Source organism: Barbus barbus, assembly GCF_936440315.1.
Source record: "Barbus barbus genome assembly, chromosome: 33".
Taxonomy (NCBI): Eukaryota; Metazoa; Chordata; class Actinopteri; order Cypriniformes; family Cyprinidae; genus Barbus; species Barbus barbus.
The window spans coordinates 1702009-1722829 of NC_136761.1; the positions used below are offsets into that span (position 1 = coordinate 1702009).

The 20821-nt window shown below is 38.9% G+C and overlaps 2 protein-coding genes across 3 annotated transcripts in view; both read left to right on the forward strand.

The window, feature by feature from the left end:
- LOC306852838 (SLAIN motif-containing protein-like) overlaps nt 1–3507 on the forward strand; it is a 30634-nt gene extending 27127 nt beyond the window's left edge. Inside the window, exons 8-9 of one of the 2 annotated variants that reach the window (XM_079389945.1) lie at nt 208–510; nt 2732–3507. In XM_079389945.1, the coding sequence (XP_079246071.1) occupies nt 208–510; nt 2732–2748 (320 nt within the window). In that variant the 3' untranslated portion in view covers nt 2749–3507. The remainder of the gene's footprint in view (nt 1–207; nt 511–2731) is intronic. The other variant, XM_079389944.1, reaches the window with a different exon arrangement.
- A 288-nt stretch (nt 3508–3795) lies between these two features.
- On the forward strand, nt 3796–20631 carry LOC306853637 (zinc finger protein 711). The gene is made up of 9 exons (XM_079391192.1): nt 3796–3957; nt 5003–5088; nt 5631–5728; nt 10736–11209; nt 12195–12353; nt 13690–13827; nt 13921–14058; nt 14923–15054; nt 16680–20631. The coding sequence occupies exons 3-9, from the start codon at nt 5653–5655 to the stop codon at nt 17855–17857; spliced, it is 2295 nt and encodes a 764-aa protein (XP_079247318.1). The 5' UTR covers nt 3796–3957; nt 5003–5088; nt 5631–5652; the 3' UTR covers nt 17858–20631.
- The last annotated feature ends 190 nt before the right edge of the window (nt 20632–20821 follow it).

A 20821-nucleotide genomic window follows, 5' to 3' on the forward strand; every position in this document is an offset into this window, starting at 1 on the left:
TAAGGGCCATGTTTCTGCTTGCCTGGGCAGGATAATGGCTTGTGATTCTGTCACTACAGTTATGAACCTGTTTCTTGGATTTTTGTCAGTGTGAAAGCCTTACATTTTTTTTGTAAAATTTAGACTGTTGGGTAAAACGCATCATCTTGTATATTTTCAATGTTAGTATAATTTCTGTGGATTTCAGAGGAGTGTTTGTGATTGTAGGTGTATCATCTGCGAGGATGAGGGCTGATGGCCAGTCCCCTCTCTATCTGCGGACTCCCATAAAAGCCCTGAGCCCCGTCAGCTCTATGTCTGCGCTGCGACAGCAGGCCAAAGGGCCAGCGAGTGCCCAGGGAGGGATGAGGAGGGTGCAGTCGCCCGGTCCCAACAATGGGGCGTCATACTCCGGCTCCAGGACCGCTGCTGTGACTCGGCAAACACCAGGAAGAGGCTTGACGCCCGCTTCACCTTCGTCCAGAGGCAGACTTCCACAGACGCCCAGGAGGTCAGTCAAGATCAGCCAGGGTGCGTTTCCCGTACAGTAGGGCTGTCCTTGACTAAGGATTTTTCTGGTCGTTCATTTAAGCATTAGTCGACTAATCGCACGTTTATTAATAAACCATTTAAATAATTATTATGAGCCTCTAATAAGCGATGAAGCACATGCATAAAGCTTGCCACAGCGCACCGGCAGAAGTAATGATTATGAATGTGTCAGTCAAAAACCGTAAGGAGACTGCATTAACATTTTAATATTTTGATAAACTAGCGCTATCTGTTTGTTTTCGGTTTGAGAGATTAAGTCTGCGACACCGACTCGTCATCTCCGCAGTGGATGCTGTTGTATGCATGTTTCATATGGATTACATAATCTGGCAATATTTGTTTTCCATTTGAATTGGTTCATTTGAAAGTAGCTATTTCACTCTCTATAGATATATTTTTTATGTCTGTAAGGCAAAGAATACACAGAGTTTCACGCTCAAGTTCGCAGAGACTGCAGAAAGCGCATCCTGTTTGCTTTCATTATTTCACAAAAGCGCAATGTTTTGTTATTATCGTGAGTGCACACAAATAAACGTAAAGTCTTTACAGATTCGAAAGATGTATTACTCTTATCCAGGGCTTAAAGTTTTCCGGCACCGTGCCGGATCTCCGGCTGTGAAAAAAAAAAGGAAAATCCTATATTTAAAAAATCTTGTTGATATCACTTTCGAGTCCATGAGTTCGCCTACCAATTAATTTACGAGTAAAGACTGTATGAGTGAAAGGGGCTAAACTCTTCCTCTGCATATGCTGTGAATTTAAATAGCTTAAAGCTCATCTGGGAAAACAGGGGGCATCATCTCACTAGATCTGTAATGTATATCATTTATAAACCTTTGCCAACACAGGAGAATAAAATTTGCATGTGGCACAATATTAATTTAATGGATTTAAACATCTTTAATCACGCTGTAAAGTGAAACATAACCGGCCATTAGCGCCCTATGCAGGTATTTGTTATAATACATAATTTAATTAAATTGGTTATGTTAACATTATGTATAGGCATATTAATTTATGTATTTTAAGTGTTGTTCAATAAAACCATGCAGTTACTTGGTTTTGATATTTTATTTGAGCCAATTATTATTGCCTCATCGTTAGTTTATATATAAATAGTAAAGTCATTCTAAAGCCTGTTTGTGTTACTAAAAATATCAGATTACTCAGTTGTCAAAATAATCATTAGCCCTAGATTAGTTAAAATATATCAAATTACAACTGCATTGTTTGACTTGGTAATTAAAAGACACATATTTTATTGAAAATTTCTTAAAAATAGTATTACAATATTGTCTCATTCTAGTGAAGCAAGTATCTGAAGTGTTTTGTCAGACCCCTAGTGTCGATAAGCGGTGATATAGCTCATAATTTTCCAAGTGAATAATATAGCAATAACTGTGTCGTAGTATTCTTTCAAATGTTTAAGTTGCAACAGTCATTGCATGCTTTGCATGTGCTGCCCACCAACCCTCCGCCACCCCCGGAAAAACGTTCAGGCTCAGGATTTATTTTTTTGCTTTAACCCCTGCTTATCTGTATGACCAAAAATGAGGGAGTATTTTAAGAGCAAGTGAGCTCACCGTACCTCCATCTGTCCTGCAGTGAGCACTACTGTTCAGCTTCCACGCTCCACAGACACTGAATAGCACACATTTCTCTGGGTTAACATTAGATTACTGTCAGACTTCCCAAACACGGTCACATCTCCGTCGTTTCAACCACATCACTTCAACAATATAGGGCTATTGTTAATGGCGTAATAACTTCTGCTAGTTAACTAATTAAGAGATCTCTGAGATGCTGCTGTATTGAACATGACACCTGATGACTAATCTACTATTTTTTTGTTCCCTGTCATTTTGCTTTATTTGATGTTTCATTAATTGCAGGGTTCTATAAGTATTTCTGCATATGCACAATCTTCAAAAAGGCGCTTATTGAGAACATGCTAAAATACATAGATTGAAATGCATTTATATTTAGCTTGAGCTATAGTTTAACCTCGTAAGTTTGCAATGCTGTTTGCGAATGTTCGTTTGAACTGTGGTTTCAGGGAAACACCGAATCGTTGAACTATGCTGGTAATGACTGAACTTGTGACCATAAACAATGCTTTTGGGAAACGCACCCCAGATAGACTGCTGTCCTAGCCATTGAGAAAGCTCTGTGGAGCTAAGGTTACTTTCTCTCTCTGTAGCAGATCACTGGGAATGACCAAACCGTGCGCTCCCATCGCTGATGAATCCTGGAAAGAGGGATGTTACTGAAGCCCTGAGAACTTCAGCTGTTTTCCTCACAGCCAAATCCACAAAAAGCTGCAAAAGACACGGCAGAGAAAAATCAACTCTGAGTCCCTAAAACCAGAGCCTCCATAATGAGAGGAACAACGGATCAGACACAGTTTGTGTTCAAAGACTACAACAAATTGTAATATTGGCTTGATTTTCAGATATCAATATACTTTTATTTTCATGAGAATGGGGAAGTATGAAAATAGTATGAGAAGTTGAATAATGAAAAGGTTTGATGTCCTGTAATACTTGTTTTTGTGAAACAATGTGTGGGATTTGATTCCTAAATGCTGTGGAGTAACCTGATGTTGATTTTGCATGTTTATCTATTTTTAGAAATGAAGGATATATGATTATTTGTGGGGGGTGGGGAGTGTTTTTAATTTGATGAAGGAATTGTTGTATTCTGTAAAGCAAGAAATTTGTCTGTTTTTTTGTATCGCCAAGACATAAACACAGCAATAGTTTTCACAAAACTTGACCTCCGAGAAGACTTTTAATATTTTTATTTTAATGTGCCAGGTGCATTGCTACTGCAACACTGTTCCTCAGTTACTACGCTTTCACTCAATCTATAGTGGAGGTTTAAATATGCACTAAGACAGTAAAATTGGAAATATTTGAGTATGCAATGATAATGGAGTGCCTCAGAAAATCAATAAATCAATTTCAGCAATAAACCAAACAGAAGAGCTTCTTATTCACTCCTCTGCAGGGCAAGTAACACACACGGCTTTATGTTATCAAAAGTAGCCAAAATGCATTTGCAGTACATGTTTTGTTTGAAGGTGTAAATACAATATAATGCTAATAAATGCACTGTAACTTATTTCGGAAGAAAGCGCGATGTTGTCTATGAGGTGACGTATAAGCGTGCTGCGCGTTCGCTCTGCCCTTCCCTCTGCTGTTGTCAACGAGCATTCTGATTGGCTGAAGCATTGATACGAGTACTCTGATTGGCCGAGGCAACGAATCGAGCAGCGTGATTGGCTCAGGCCTGGAAAAGAGCGTTCGGGGATCCTCAATGTACAGGCCGCAGTGGTGCTACCGTTGGAAAATTAACGATAATAAATCACGACAGATTCGCGGGGATCCGAAACTCTTCAACGCTCCGAAGGCAGTCGCGGAGCAGGTAAAGCGCTTTGGATTTGTGCGGCAGGTCTGTGAAACGGTCGCCGGCGGCCCTGTCGGCCTCAAGCGCGAGGAAGCGCCCAGCGCTCGCGCCTAAACTAGTCCCTACAGCGCTTTTGGCGCAGAAATCAGTCATGTACGAAGTAAACGCAGAAAGTACATCTGGGCGTCGTGTTTGTGTTATATTCGGGGTTGTGTTGTAGTCGTTTACGCGTTGGCACATTAGGTAGCTAATGCTATTAGCCGTTTAGCATGTAGTGTAATGGCGGAGGGCAAGATGGCGCAGTAACGCGGCTGCATTTGCGCAAGCTTTTAACTGCGTATGAACTGGTTTCTTCGGGTATATTAAAGTGGATTTTACAAACCCAATATTGTATTTTGTGTATGTTTCTAATTGTATCGAGTCGATGCAACGATAGTAACTTAAGTTTCGATGAAACTCTGTCATGAACGGATCGGTTATGCTCAATTGCGAAGCGTACTATGGCGAAGGCTGGCCTCATGAATATTAATAAGAACGTTCTGACGTTGCGTGGTACTGCGAAAGCGCACGTAATGACATTAATATTCATGAGTCATGCCTTTATCGTAGTAGGACTCGTAAATTCTCCGGTATACTTTGACTAGTTTATCATCGTCATAATCACTGATCAAAGCACTGACAGCGATTTCACACTCTTTCTCAGACACTACAATCGTTTTCTGAAATATTACGTTCATGGACTTATTTTCAAATAGAGATGAATGACGTCACGTTGGAAATCCCCTCACAGAATTGTTATATTATTATATAAAAGTGTTGTAATGGCAAGAATTCATTGAACTTTCTAAATGACTCTCACATATATATATTTATACATATATAAACCACATTTCATGTGATGCCTTGCTTGTATGCATTCATCTATGTTTTAGGATATTTTTTTTCTCTCCAAATTTTATATTTGGAAACCCAAACAAGAATTTGTAGTAAACATCTCCCTCATATAGTCTGTAAATTGCATAAAATATTATACACATAATGTTTCTTTCTCTGTTTCTTTCAGACACCTTCCTCCCAGATGCCAGATTCACAGATTTGCTTAATGTTTGTGATGCTTTTACGTGAAGGGAACTACTGTCAAATGTGAAGGTTTGTTATATAGAAATACAAGCGTTTACTCTCACTGCCTATATTTTGAATGGAAGAGATGATTAATTATTAATGAATTGTTTAATGATTAGGCATATTCATATTAATTAATTGTGATAGGTTTTCTGACATTTGGTGTTTTATATATATATTATTATATATATATATATATATATATATATGTATATATATATATATATGTATATATATGTGTTATATATATTTTATCCAAAATAAAAGTTTGTTTACATAATAAATGTGTGCATACTGTGTATATTTATGTATGTATAAATAGACAGACATGCATGCATATATTTAAGAAAAATTTTGTTTTTATATATAATATAAAATATAAGAATATGAACATGTAAATATTTTCAATATATATACTGTATGTGTGTGTATATAGACATAATAAATATACACAGTATACACACATTATGTAAACAAACACTTATTTTGGATGCGATTAATTGCGATCAATCTATATATAATATATATATGTTTACCACACAGCTTGTAACTCTTTGTGTGTTTTACAGTATTGTGGAACCGTCACAGATAATGGATCAAGGTGGAGGGATCCTGGAGCTGCACAAGGATTTAAAAATGCCCCACACAATGATAATGCCAGATTTTGGTAAGGAACCGTCACCAAAATAGTGAGTCAATTAATTAGTCGATACTTGGTCAGTTTTCAGTCATTGCACTGAATGCGGATTTTATGTTTGTTTGTTTATGATTTAACATAATTAAAAGTTTTTCAACTTCCAGCTGCCATGCACAGCTTGTATTTTGATGAATGTAAATAAACAGTTCATTTGATTTCAGCAATTTTATGTACGTTTCATTTTGCTCTGGTGCTGTGTGTACAATAAGCACACATACAGGGCTCTAGAGTGAGACCATTTCGGTCACATCTGCGACTGAAAACTACTGCGTGCGACTATGAGCAAATATTTAGGAGCACCAGTGGACTGACCAGATCAGTGTATTTGTGTTTGTGCTGAGGGAGCTTTAAAGGTTTCTAACGTACTTGCGTGTTTTTGCAGCGTTGAGTAATGTATCACAGACGTATTCTCTCATTATAACAAAAAAAGCGTAGACCGAGAGTAGGGGTGTGCGATATGACGATGTTTGATCGTGGACGATAAAAATGTCTCCACGATCTGCTTTTGAAGAAATATCGTAGTATCGTGCTACAGCGCACATTGTCAAATACAGTTCTGGCGCCGCCGTCTCTATATACTGTACAACACGACATACAGCAGTAGAGTTACTCAGACAGGACACTGCACTTATTCGCGATCGCAAAAGTACATTATTTGCATACAAGCCTTGCTGGTTAAATGTTTAATTCGCGCGCTGGTCTGACGTGCGCTTGTTCTGAGCGCATACACCTGAAGCACGCGCGCTAAAAAGCCTGTCTAACAGCACCTGATTACTCAACTAACTTATCTTTTGCGCTAATACTGTCAAAACACACAAGGTTTACATACAGACTGAGTTGGTTATCTCTAAAATGAAAGTAAATAGTTAAGAGAGAAACAGATGCGTGTCTGTATATTAGATGTGTGCAGCTCTTAAAGAGACAGGACACTAAACATGCTGTCGACTGTCATTAAAGGGATAGATCACCCTAAAATTGAATTTCTGTCATTATTTACTCAGTGGAAAACCAAACAGTTGCTGGTCCACATTGACTTTGATAGTAGGAAAGAAAAATCCTATGGAAGTCACTGAGGACCAGCAACTGTTTGGTTTTCCACCTTCTTCAAAATAGCATTTATAAATGTTCAGCAGAAGAAAGAAACTCATTCCGGTTTAAAACAACTTTTGAGTAAATGATGATATAAAAATACAACATTATGACAGAATTGACAGACAGATGACAGAATATTAATTTGTGGGGGAACTATTCATTTAACGTTAACAAAACAAGAAAACACAAAGAGAAAAATCACTCACTATTCTTGACTGAAAAACTTTAATACAGTTGCTTTAGGAATCAGTCTATCTAGTGTTTTATTTTTATATTTGTTCATTCAATTTCATTGAATGCTCTGCTAAATACACCTATTGTACCTGGAAATAAAGCACTGTTTGTTTTATTTGTATATTATGTGTATTTGTAATGTGTATCTTTGTTCTTATTTGTTAATAAGAAAAATAAAATAATGACAAAGATTTTTTATCTTCACCCACTTTGGCCTAAATATCTGCCATGCATCTTTGTCTTTCTAGTTTGGCTGTAATGCTCAGACAACTTGTAAAACCAAAATAGTAAAACTAACAAAGAATCGTGATAAAAATCGTGAATCGTGATATTTCTATAAAAAATCGTGATATGATATTTTTCCCATATCGCCCACCCCTAACCGAGAGTAAATAAGAGATTCATTGTGCAGTGTAAGGAGCTTTGTTGATTATAATGGAGTTTGGTGAGATCGTGATGAACTAAGATGAGTGACAGCTTTTAATGATTATTAAGGGAGTTTTCAAATGTGATATTGATTTAATACAACATTTCATATTGTCTGACTACAACACTATTGCCTTATTTTGCTCTATTTCATCAACGAAAATAGCTTCAAACAAAGTCTCAGCCAAACCGCAGCGCATCTCCATTCAAACACAGCGGTGTTTCGTTTATGAATGAACTGCGTTTTTAAACGAATCTAGTGAGTCAATGATTCAATGACACATTCATTCTACTGTACTTCATTCCTGAATGAATCAGCCGTTCGAACGAATCAATTAAATGAATGATTCAGTGATCAAATCAGTGACATACCACCACCTACTGGTGGTTTTAGTTTAATTTTTCACGTATCTTTTCTGTTATTAAATCATTTAATATTTCTACATTCAAAATTGTATATTTAAAACATTAACCTCAACATGAATTTATGAATTTAATTGCACTTCTGCAACCTCTGAGCCTCATTAAACATCTGAAAATACACCTACAAGCCACTCGTGTTCTTCTGTGCCACCTCTGTAGTACACATTTATTCCTTAAATACTGATTTCATTTCATTGGTATCTTATTCTACTTGTTTTTATTCTGTTGTTTTAATTAGAAATTATAAAAAGCTTATTAATATATTATTTTGAATTTGAAATAAAAGATGGCACTTTTTTTAATGAAGCTAGAAAAATGCCATTGCAAAGGTAAAAACTAAATTCCCTGTAAATCACTTTGAGTCAAATATCACCTCGTAATGGGAAGGGTCATTTTTGATTATTGATTTGAAGGTGCTCCTAAATGTTTTAAATTGGGAGGACAAGCGCTCCTAAAAAGAAAAGTAAGCGTAGAGCCCTGACACAACTGGTCGTCACTAGCTCACCCAAAAATGAAAATTGTCATAATTTACAAGTGATGGTCCTCTTTTAATAACAATTGCGTTTTATTACAGGAGGGACTCTGCTAAATTGTTCCACGAGTCACTCCTGAAATTGCTGATTGACTAAGATTTGCTATGATTGGATACATTGTTTGTAAAAGGGGTGGTGATGGCGCAGTGGATAAGACACATGCCTTTGGTGTGAGAGACCCGGGTTCGAATCCACTGTGAGACACCAATGTGTCCCTGAGCAAGACACTTAACCCCTAGTTGCTCCAGAGGCGTGCGACCTCTGACATATATAGCACTTGTAAGTCGCTTTGGATAAAAGCGTCAGCTAAATGAATAAATGTAAATGTAATAGTCATTTTATAATAATCCAAAAGCACAACATGTGAAAAGAACTAAATCAGGGAAATGAGGTCATGAGTAATCTTCTGCTGCCATCTACTGGTTATAGGTGTACTTTCATGTAGGGCTGTCGCGATTCGTTGGTTTTAGTCGACTAGTCCATTTTTAAAAATCGTCGTTTTAAAAATCTTCATTTTGCTCGCGTCGACTAACCGGCAAAATACCGGAAGTGGCGCATTTCACGGACGAGAATCCATAAAACACATTATTAGACTATTTTCCAAGGCTGTTAAATTCACAGTAGCGCCACAGAAACAGTTATCATGTGGAGCGTCTCAAACTCATCTCTGCATGTTGTTGTGAGTTTGGGTTTATTATAACCTTCATCTGGGAACGCAACATGCACCATTTCATCAGATTTGTGAGGTAAATCATTTATAAATCTACACAAACACGGTTTGATGTCCACATATTCATGTAATTACAGCAGCTGTAGCATTTCTGTCCTAAAGAAATGGACACATATTAAAGATTAAGAGTACGTTTGAATTAAATGGTGCTTGGTCAATATTAAACAGTAATGTGGCCGTCGGCGCCTCCTGCAGGGCTTTGTTGTGATGCGTAATCTACATTAGCTCTATTGTTTATAATACATTATGTATTTTAAGTTTTGTTTTGTTCAATAAAACCATATGATTTCTTGCTTTTGAGACTTTAAACTAATGACTTAATAATTTTTATTAAACTAATGACTATGTAATAATAATTGCATCATTGATGGACACTTGCTGCTTGCACTCTGTTGCACTTACTTTTGCTTTAAAAAAGGATTTCATAGAAATGTGGTTTAAAAAATATTCTTTAGTAAAATTGTTTTTTTTGTTTGTGAGAAATTAATCGTTTTGATTAATCGATAAATTAGTCGATAGATTAATCAAAATAAAAATAGTCGTTAGTGGCACGTTTTTTGTTTTTCTGAGTTTGCATCTCTGCCTGAGAGGTTTCTATCTCTCCATTTAATATCCTTGTAACCAAATCATCATCTAAAGCTATCATGTCTCTTCACATAACGTGGTTTAAGCTGCTCAGTTTATATAGATTCATTTGAAAACACCTTTATTAATTTTTGAGATTGCTTATGTTTATGTTTTGGAACCTTGACTTTCAACAGAGAAACAGAAACCATTCATGTTCAGTTAGAAATATCTTGGTTTGTGTTTCAAAGATTAACCAAAGTCTTATGGGTTTGGAACAACATGAGTGTGAGTAAATGATAACAGAACTTTCTCTTTTTGTGTTTTTGCGTGAACTATCCCTTTGATGGAAGGAAATACCCCAACATTTATCAACCACTGCACTGAAAGACTTTCAAGCCTCACATACAGTCAAACCAAAATGTATTCAGGCACCTCCAACATTTCTCACATTATCACCGTTTATTTGTTATAGTTTAGTAATAAAATATGACAAGGACTCAGTTAAACTGTGTCAGAACAAATTAATTAAATTAATCTTGATAAAGTTGATAAAAACTTTGATAGAAAGGTATGTAATGAATTTGGTTGAATAGCTGTCAGATGTTAAATTTAAGAACCAATTAGATAAAACCAATTTAGCTCAACCGATTACCAAGCACTGCTTCATTTTGTTCAGTCTGTGGTGTAAAAGGGTCACATTAGCAATTAAAGAAAAAACACAAGCAAAACATGATCAGGTCAAAATGTCTGAATCATTTTTGGTCCCAAATTTTTATCAATTTGACTGGTAGTCAACTCTATGAACCATTTTTGGGTGTTATATGTCACAGTTCACTTTATTTTGCTGTCCTCAGTTACATAAATGAACTAGTGTCCTGCACCCACTAGTAAAATAAATCATCACAAATTAAATCTGTTGTCTGAATAATTTTTGGTTGGACTGTACATCCAGACATATGTTCCTCTGTGCAGTCGCAGGGATGGGAGGCCTGGCCCACATTGACGGCGAGCACATTGTGGTGTCGGTGCCGGAGGCCGTGATGGTGACGGACGAGGGCATCATGCTGGAGACTGGCCTGGAGGCTGAGGTGGTGGAGGGGCCAGACATCTGCCACGAGGATGTCATCACCACCGAGGGCGTGATCATGTCCGAGTCCATCCTGGGGGACGAGGTGGCCATCCAAGAGGCTCTGGGCGGCACCGCTGACCTGATCGAGGAGACTGTGCCGGATCAGGTGTTTGTGACCGATCTCATGTCTCCTCACGATCAGAGCCCGCTGGACCACGACCTGGTGTCTGCAGAGGTGATGGTGACGGACACGGAGACGGTCATCCAGGCGCATGACGCCATGCCGTCTGACGTCACCATTAAAGCAGACGATGAGGAGGAGGAGGAGGAGGAGGAGGATGCGAAGAGCACTTCAGAGGACTACCTCATGATTTCCTGTGAGTTTGCCGTTACATGGATTGATGGATCAGGGCTTGACGCTTTACCTTTTTCCCAAGCAGCACATGTGTTTCTAAGTTGAAAAATTTAGGAGAGCTTTAAAAAAAACTTGGCAGAGGCTATTTACAGTAACTCCACCCTCCAGTGTGTGTTTGTGATAGTCAACATTATAACAAAACAGCTATGAATCATCAGCTCTAGTGGCACAGATGGTAAAGCGTGTGCCGTGGTCTTTTTGATGCGATAGACCCGGGTTCGAACCCGCCTTTTGCCTTTTCAGATCTCATATCACATCGTAAAGGCATTTATTTTCAATAAGAATTAAGGAAAAAACCCAAAAATTGGAAATAAAGTATGGGGTAGGTGTAGGGAGGGCTTTATGGTTGCAATAAGGTGGCATCCATTTAATAATATGAATTAAAATGATAGTTTACACTCAATGCATTATTATTGCGTACTGTTTTATAATGTAATATAATACTGAAGTGCAGATAATTGCCACTATTTGCACCAAGTAGTATAAATAGCAAAAAATCCTATTTTCACTTAGTACAAATAGCCGCTGCCGTATTAAGGGGCACGATGCAAATTATTCAAATGATGTGATTTAGCTTAATAAGGGGATATAAGGAGACATTTACAAGCACAATTATTTAATTTATCAGAATGCAGAAAGTACACAAGGTTTTTAAATAATTTTACTTCAGACATAAGCTAAGTATGAAATTATTTGTAGTTCTATTAAATTGTATGTACATTAGGTTTGTGACGCTATCACATTTTCACTATAGTCATTGAAGCTTTTGTCATGTTTTTATCAGAATATATAATGATGTTTACAGAGTTACCGGGGTAACGGCAGCATCAGCACCCAATGTGTGTTTTCATTCAGCGCGTCTCCTTCACTCGTTCTGCCTTTCTTCAAATATGTGGGGATGGATTGATTGGATCCACAGCAGAGTTTGATGTTTGGCTTCTTTGCAGTGGATGAGGTTGGGGAAAAGCTAGACATTGGAGACGCACCTTTAAAGATCACCGCAGATGTGGGTCAGGACGACGATGGCTCGAAAGAGGATGAGTTCAGCTCAGAGGTCATTAAAGTTTACATCTTTAAGGCAGATGGAGATGAAGATGTGGAAATAGGTAAGGAACACATTTCACATCTGTGCCTCAAGCTGATTGCATTAAGACTGCAACAAACGATTGTTTTGATAATCGATTAATCTAACGATTATTAGAACGATTAATCGACTAATTGTTGATTATTTAATTTTCATTAAAGAATATTTTTTTCCCACTAATAAAAAGATTTTATCATTAGCTAACTCACTGGAGAGCTGCTTTATAACAGAAAATCAAGTTGTAATTCTAACTGAAAGTGACACTGACTCTGGATTTGCATGTTTAATACTATAAAGCTGCTTGATTTAAGGCTATCTAAAGCACAAAGTACTGTTTAAAAAAATTGTGGAGTACCGAACTGCAGAGCTCGTGCAAACACCCACATCGCTATAATCAGATGCATTCTTAACTGCTGACAGGTCTTGTTGTTTATTTTGTTATTGAGAGCAAAGCGCAGCATATATTTACATATTCATCCAAACACCGCTCAGCAGCTTCAGGTTCGGCTGCGTTTGCCTTGAAGCGCTTTGCCTTATTCTCTATCCAGGAGAGCTGAATTACAGTCTTGCACTACAGCGCCACACTGGTCAAACTGCATTTTTGCAGGCTCTTACATTAGGTCAAATGAGATCAAACGACTACTTGACAACAAAAATATTTGTGAATTTTTTATTGTCGACGTTGTCGATAATGTCGTCTAAACGTTTCAGCCCTAGATTCCATACTGCTACTCGTGCCTGTAATCCAGAGCTTCAGGTAAACGAGGAAATGTTATTCTTTTGCATGAACTGATTCTTTCAGACAGGTTGTTTCAATAAACTGGTTCAATTCACTAGTTCATTTACGTAATCATGCAATGGCGTCACATATACTCAGTTATACTCATAGTATTTAAGCACACTATAATGATGTGAAACGTGGGCCATTTACGTGTATAAAGCGTAAGTTTTCTTTAGCTCAATATTTTATATAAACCACAAGGAATCATAAACATTTTGGTCAAAGCATATTTGGTCTCATTTCCAGTCGGAGTGACTGTCAGGCGTCTGAAAGTGAGTTTTGATTGAGTAACTTGTAGATCTGTGCTGCTTGCGCTGAAAACGGTTTTAGACGCTCCAGTTTGATTTGGTGAACTAGTTCAAGTAGTTCACTAAAACAAACCGGTTGTGATTAGTTTAGTCTGGATTACAGGTAATAAAGTTGTAAATAGTGTCCAGTTTCTTGCACATACTGATCATTTCGCTTCATAAGACCTCCATATATCGTCAGGAGCGATGGGTATTAATTTAGTGTTTCCCGTATATGCTTTTTTGACTCTCAAAGTGACGGTAATGACTCTGTGTGGATTGTGTTGTAGGTAGCACAGAGGTGGTGGCAGAGAGTGATTTTCACAACGGGCACACGGTGCTGGAGCCAGCGGGTTCAGGCAGGCTGCCCAGAGAGAAGATGGTCTACATGGCTGTAAAGGACGTCAGCCAAGGAGAGGAGGATATCAGTGAGTTCTCCATCTCTCTTTAAGAAGAGTAACAGGTGCGTGCAGCAAATCAGAAATGTGTTATGTTTATGCTGTTCTCTGTTCTGAATGTAGACTGTTCAGAGATGACTGACCAGGTGTATATGGAGGTCATAGTTGGGGAGGAAGAAGCTCCTGCTATCACTGAAGCGCAGCTGGAGGACACACCGGTTAACAAGACCTTTGTTCCTGCTGCCTGGGCGACAGCTTATGGTCCTTCACTTTATTTATATTGCAGGCAGAGATAGAAATTGCTTTATATGAATAGTCCACCAAAATTGAAAATTCTAGTTGAACTCAGTGTATGGTACTCCAAACATGACTATTTTCAAAGTCTTGTGAAGCCATATGATAGCTCAGGGTTAGGTTTCAGCCGAATCCTTTTGACAAAATTCCTGACGAACATCAAGGAAATATTTCATTTAAAATTTCAATAATTTAACAAAAAATAGTGGCTTTTGAGGATGTTCACTTTCAGTCTTTTCAAGAAACCAACCAAGGCCTCTTTTAGACTAAAAAACCCAACAACAAACAAACAGAAATAGTGTTTGCATTGTCTTTGTAGCTTTACTTTAAAGTGAAATGCAGCACATTAGACCGAATCACAGCCTTTTGCAGTTTGATGTATTTGGGCAGTTGACAAATAAAAATGGTGTCCTATGGTGTGACATAGCAAAAACTTTAGAAAAAAAAAACTTAGCATAGAAATAACATGAGAAAAATGTATCTTCATTCTTAGTTACAAATAGCATGAGAGAGGTTTATCTTCAATGCTAGTTTTTTTTTTTTTTTACAATTTTCCGTCACACCATAGGACTCATTGATATGTCAACTACCCATTTATTGGAATCCTATTTATATATTTTAATTTTAAGTTTTTACCTCTGAATTATTAGGTTTGCAAACTCACAAATGGGAAACCCTGCAATACCTGATGACAGAATTTTCATTTTTGGCTCTCCTTCATTATCGGTCATCTAACTTAACATTTATAGAAACATTCTCCTTTCCTTTTAGTGCATTTATAGCGTGTAAATGTCCGATCCAAACCCCTTACCAGTCATGGCTTTTCCACAGGAAGCAGTCTTGAAAGTAAGAATGGTGCAGCCGCTCCCTACCTGCAGATCACTGACAGCATCAGCACAAGCCGAGCACTTAAACAAAAGATCAAGAAGAAGAGGAGAGGAGAGACACGCCAGTGCCAGACAGGTATGATCTGCTGCTAGTTCATCTTTCAGAGTTTCAGTTGCACTGTTTGACTTTTTATTCTGACTTAAGTCACCTAGCAAAATAACTTTTTTTGTCATTGTTTTTAGACTACCGTTGTACGTAATGCAGAACATGAGCTGACAACAAGTAATACTGTAATTTAACCCTTAGCAACCCAAGTATTGATATAACGATGTATTATTTTTTCCCTTTTAAATGTGTTTTTAGGAAGCCTGCAGTTATTCAAAAACAAACAAACAAAAAAAGGAATATTACTTATGCGTCTCATACAGGAGTGAATGATAATAGACGCGATAAACTGAATTAATTCAACGCTCATTAAACCCATAACACATTGTGGTTAATCATCTTTAGCACAGTTCTCTTTTTCATGCATTTTTAAGCTTTGCCAGTTTAAATTTTAAAGTAGTCTTGAACAGTTCAAGCACAGTAAGACACAGTTGAGGCATAACAACCTTATTTCCATAACAATCTGTTGTCGCCTAGAAGACTGAAACTTTGTGTTCATCTCACACAGAAACAAAAATTGCTATCAAATTCTTGCATGTTGTGGGAAATTGTAAATGTTTTACTTTTAAACTTGTAATGATACATTTCAGAATTTTTGCTTCTGTTATATGAAGTTTACCTGTAATTTAATTCCTTTCCGTAAAGGTGGTTGATTGTGAATTTCACTTTTTTAAACTTTAGTTAGTGTGTAATATTGCTGTTTGAGTATAAACAAGTTACGGCGCTGAGAGTTCAATAGAAACAGAGATATTGTATTTTAAATAAAAGACTGTTTAATGCCTACAATTACGACTTGTAGGGACTACAGCGAGCTACTTCCCGGGTTGGTGACATCACAAACCCTGCAATTAACATAAACCCCGCTCCCAGAGTACATGCGACTATTGCCTGTAATGGTAAGGGGCGTGACGTTTCCAGACAACGTGCAATACGCGGTTAACGAATCACAATACACTGGGCCAGCTAACCAATCTGAGCCCACTGCGTATTTAGGAGGGAGTGATATCATAGAAACAGGAAGTCAACTTCAAATTCAAGTTTATTTCTAAAGCACTGAAACAACAACGTTGACCATAGTGCTGTACAAACAGTAACACTCCAACAATACATCCAACAACAAAACGCCTCAATCGCTTAATCTGAGACATTCTTGTCTACATCTGCTCCGGTGGTGAAACAATGGCGGACTGATGACCGCTCACTCAGTCTGTGCTAAAACACCAGTGTCAATCAACAATCGTGGGAGGGGCTTGGGTTTGTGTGACGTCACACAGCCAAGAATCTGAGAACGGCTTGTTCTTAGAGTATTTATGAAAGAAGAAAAAAAAAAAAAACACTGGGTGGATTTTTATCACTATAGGGTGGATGTGTACACACACTGCCAACACACATTTCAGCTCAAACAACATGTAAAAGTGAATTTTGTATCCGATGACCCCTTTGATGGTGAAGTTGACCCCCTAAGTCTAGTAATAAAGCCTCCTCAAAAGTGGATGTTTAAAAGGGAATTTGGAAGTTTTTCTTGTTCTTGTTCTTGTTGGGTATCCTGTCTCACAACAGAAGTCTATGTCCAGCATGCTCTCTTTCCGTTTCAGCTGTAATCATCGGTCCCGACGGGCAGCCCCTGACCGTCTACCCCTGCCACATCTGCGGCAAGAAGTTCAAATCACGGGGTTTCCTGAAACGCCACATGAAGAATCACCCGGACCACATGTTCAAGAAGAAGTACCAGTGCACCGACTGCGACTTCACCACCAACAAGAAGGTGAGTTTCCACAACCACCTAGAGAGCCACAAGCTGATCATCAAGAGCGAGAAGATCCCGGAGTACACAGAGTACACGCGGCGCTATCACGAGGCCAGCCCGCTCAGCTCCAACAAGCTCATCCTGCGCGACAAGGAGTCCAAGCTGCACAAGTGCAAGTACTGCGAGTACGAGACGGCCGAGCAGGGCCTCCTCAACCGCCACCTGCTGGCGGTGCACAGCAAAAACTTTGCGCACGTCTGCGTTGAGTGCGCTAAAGGCTTCCGGCATCCGTCGGAGCTCAAGAAGCACATGCGGACGCACACGGGCGAGAAGCCCTACCATTGCCAGCACTGCGACTTCCGCTGCGCCGACCAGTCCAACTTAAAGACTCACATAAAGAGCAAACATGGCACCGACCTGCCCTTCAAGTGCGGCCACTGCCCGCAGGCCTTCGCCGACGACAAGGAGCTCCAGAGGCACACGGAGATCTTCCAGGGCCACAAGACTCACCAGTGTCCGCACTGCGAACACAAAAGCACCAACTCCAGCGACCTGAAGCGCCACGTCATCTCGGTGCACACCAAAGACTTCCCGCACAAGTGCGACGTGTGTGAGAAGGGCTTTCACAGACCCTCCGAACTAAAGAAGCACGCCGAAACGCACAAGGGGAATAAAGTGCACCAGTGCAGGCACTGCGATTTCAAGACATCGGACCCCTTCACGCTGAGCCGCCACATTCTGTCCGTTCACACCAAGGACTTGCCGTTTAAGTGCAAGCGGTGCAAGCGCGGATTCAGGCATCAGAACGAACTTAAAAAGCATATGAAGACACACAGTGGTCGCAAGGTCTATCAGTGCCAATATTGCGAGTACAACACTACGGACGCTTCGGGTTTCAAACGGCACGTCATATCCATCCACACTAAAGACTATCCGCACAGGTGTGACTATTGCAAGAAGGGTTTCAGGCGGCCGTCGGAAAAGAACCAACACATAATGCGGCATCACAAGGAAACCCTGCTATAACGCTCTTTCTTTCTGCTCCACAGCTACATGTGTCATTTACGGCCCTCTTATTTAATGCAGTAGTTCTCAACTCCAGTCCTCGGGACCCACTGCTCTGCACATTTTGTACCGAGAGGTGCTTAGTAGGTTCTTCACAGCAATGCCATAGAAGAACCATTTTTGGTTCCACAAAGAACCATTCAGTCAAAGGTTCTTTAAAGAACCATCTCTATAATCTGAAGAACCTTCTTTCGCCACAAAGAAGCTTTTGTGAAACAGAAAGGTTCTTTATGGAACCATTTAGACAAAAAAGGTTCTTCTATGGCATCATTAAGCACCTTTATTTTTAAGAGTGTATGTCTCTCTTATATAACGCACCTGATTCAGATCATCAGCTCGTTAGGAGAGTGTGTCAGATAAGAGAAACATACAGAATGTGCAGAGCATTTGGTCCCAGGACTGGAGTTGAGAACAACTGATATAATGTGTAAAGAAACATAAATCACAGCCGAGGCGGGTAGAAGTGGCTAATAGTATAGTCTTGCTCAAAATGATTATGTCACACCTCTCATGGTCTTTGAAGAAAACAGTCATTCAGGGTCTCAGATGCCTATATTTTTATACCCACTTTGCTTAAATGCTGTTAGCAAATCGTATCCGCTATTTTAAAGGAATAGTTCACCCCAAAATTAAAATGTACTCGCCCTCATGTTGTTCCAAACATCACCTCTAGAGGATAAAAGACGTTTCGTAGAGCGTTAACTATTAGCATCTACTGACCAGTGTCCATCAGGCTTCAAAAAGGATGAAAAAGCACCATAAACGTGTCATAAAAGTAGACTTCTTGTGTTCATTTTGGACTTTGAGAGCTTCTGCTCACTGTAAACCTTTGTATGGAAAAAGCAGCACAGTGATTTTGTGCTCCATGGAAGAAAATGGCATGGATTTGGAATGACACGAGGGCGAGAAAATGATGAGTTTTCTTTTATGGGTGATATATTCCTGGTCAGAGCATCATTATAGACCTTAGTCAGGATAGACAACATATTGAATTTCACAAAATGAGGCTAAACGTACAGTCTTTATAATGGCATGCACTCCCAGATCGCATATCATCTGAAAGCTGTTTAATGAAGTTTTTGGTCTACTGAAAGACGTTTAATCAGCTGTACAATCGGTATGTTGTTAAACAACATTACAGTCTACTGATTCCTCACTAATTAAATCCAGCGCTGTCCTGACTAAAGTCTATCGGGACAGACACTTTCCTTTTCTCTCCAAAGTCATTCAGTTATTAGATGTATTTTACCAGCTTGTATGTCCAGGTTTTACTGTACCTTTTACCGTTTTATACCCATCATGATGTTACTTTGAGCACTTCTGAAACTGTACGATTTAAACCAGTGCGTTTCTCCAGCGTCTGCTCTCTGCGATCCCGGTGTCTTCGGCCTTCCTCAACTTTGTGAATACCACTACAAAAGTCAATGTTTGTGTAAAAATGAAATGTTAACAACACGGCGAACGTGCACATACTGCCAATTATTTCTGATCTCTTGAGTCATGCCTTATATGTATATTTGTTTGCACTGAATTAAGTATGAATCGATTGTGAATATTTTTAACAAGTTTCAGTTACGCTATAATAGATGTATACATTAACAAATGCAGATCACATTAAGAGCACCTTTAGCTTTTATAATGTCACTTTGAGTTATTTATTTTTAGCGGGTGGGCAAACGTAGACACGACATCCTAAAGCAGCAGCCATCCTTCAGCCCCTTCCCAGCAGTACTTGTGTGTAAGACCCCAGCGATTCCTGCCTTGCTATGTAGCTCTGTTGATCTGCGAAGCTATGACTGTGGTTCACAGCAGCTCTCGTACCGCACAGGGTGGATTTGGAGGGGCTGTACTTCCTGTCAGTCATGTTTCTGTCAGACATCATAATCTGTAATGCGCACTCCAACGTCGTCATGTGTAAAAACCTTCGTTATAAGCTCCGTCTCAGAAGAAAAAGTCCTTTAAGCTGTCGCAGTGAAATTGAAAGAGTCAGTGATTTGCAACAGCTTTAAAAGGCTTAGTTCACAATAATTCAGATTCTAGAAATTACAAGACGCCACTTCTAATGGTTCATCATCTGGACAGATGGAAATCTCACTGAAGTTACAGCGTAAATGGATGTAGTAGATTTAGCTTTATGCATAGTTTAATTGGTTGTATCAAGTTAAAACAGTGTTTAACTGATCAAGTGCTTTCAAAGTAATCATACATTTGATCCCTGGACTCAATCACACGAATCACTCTCATTCATGAACCACAAGGAGAACTGTGTGTAATTAATAACCATTCTTGCGTAAATCGATGCACTGAACAGACGCAGCAGTTCACGTAATCGTTTAAGAAGGACTCACAGATTGGTTCTGCTGGTGTTTTGTGAAGGAGGCTCTTGAAATCTTCCAGACTGTGCGGGAGTTCGTTTGGCATCGTGACAGCAGTCTAGATATTGCTGTGTTTGATACAGTTGTGGTTAACATTCTTCATGCAAAATAAAATTCATGCATTACAATTATTTTCTGACAGGTGGACTACTGGTGAGAAGGAATCAAAATAAATATTTCTTTCAAGAAGCTTTGTTTTCAGAAATGGGTTCACACTCAGGTATTTCCTTGACGTTTAGCAAATAGCACTTTTCAGATGTAAGAAATTAACACAGTCTAAATAAATCATTCAAGGAAAATCAATTTAACCTGCTTAAGTGTTGTATTATGCCATTAAAGTGGGTAATTCCACATACTGTATTCTGTTACTGTGTGCGTCTCAATCACTTCCCTAGGTCAGTGTTCAGGGGCTTTCTCAATCACACAACAATTCTGGAACAGAGTCCCTAAAAATCCCACAATGCACCACAAAAATCAGGACGCTCACTATGTTCCCTTAACAGAAATGTGGATGGACAAAACACAAATTGCATGAGCCTACTCAATAAAT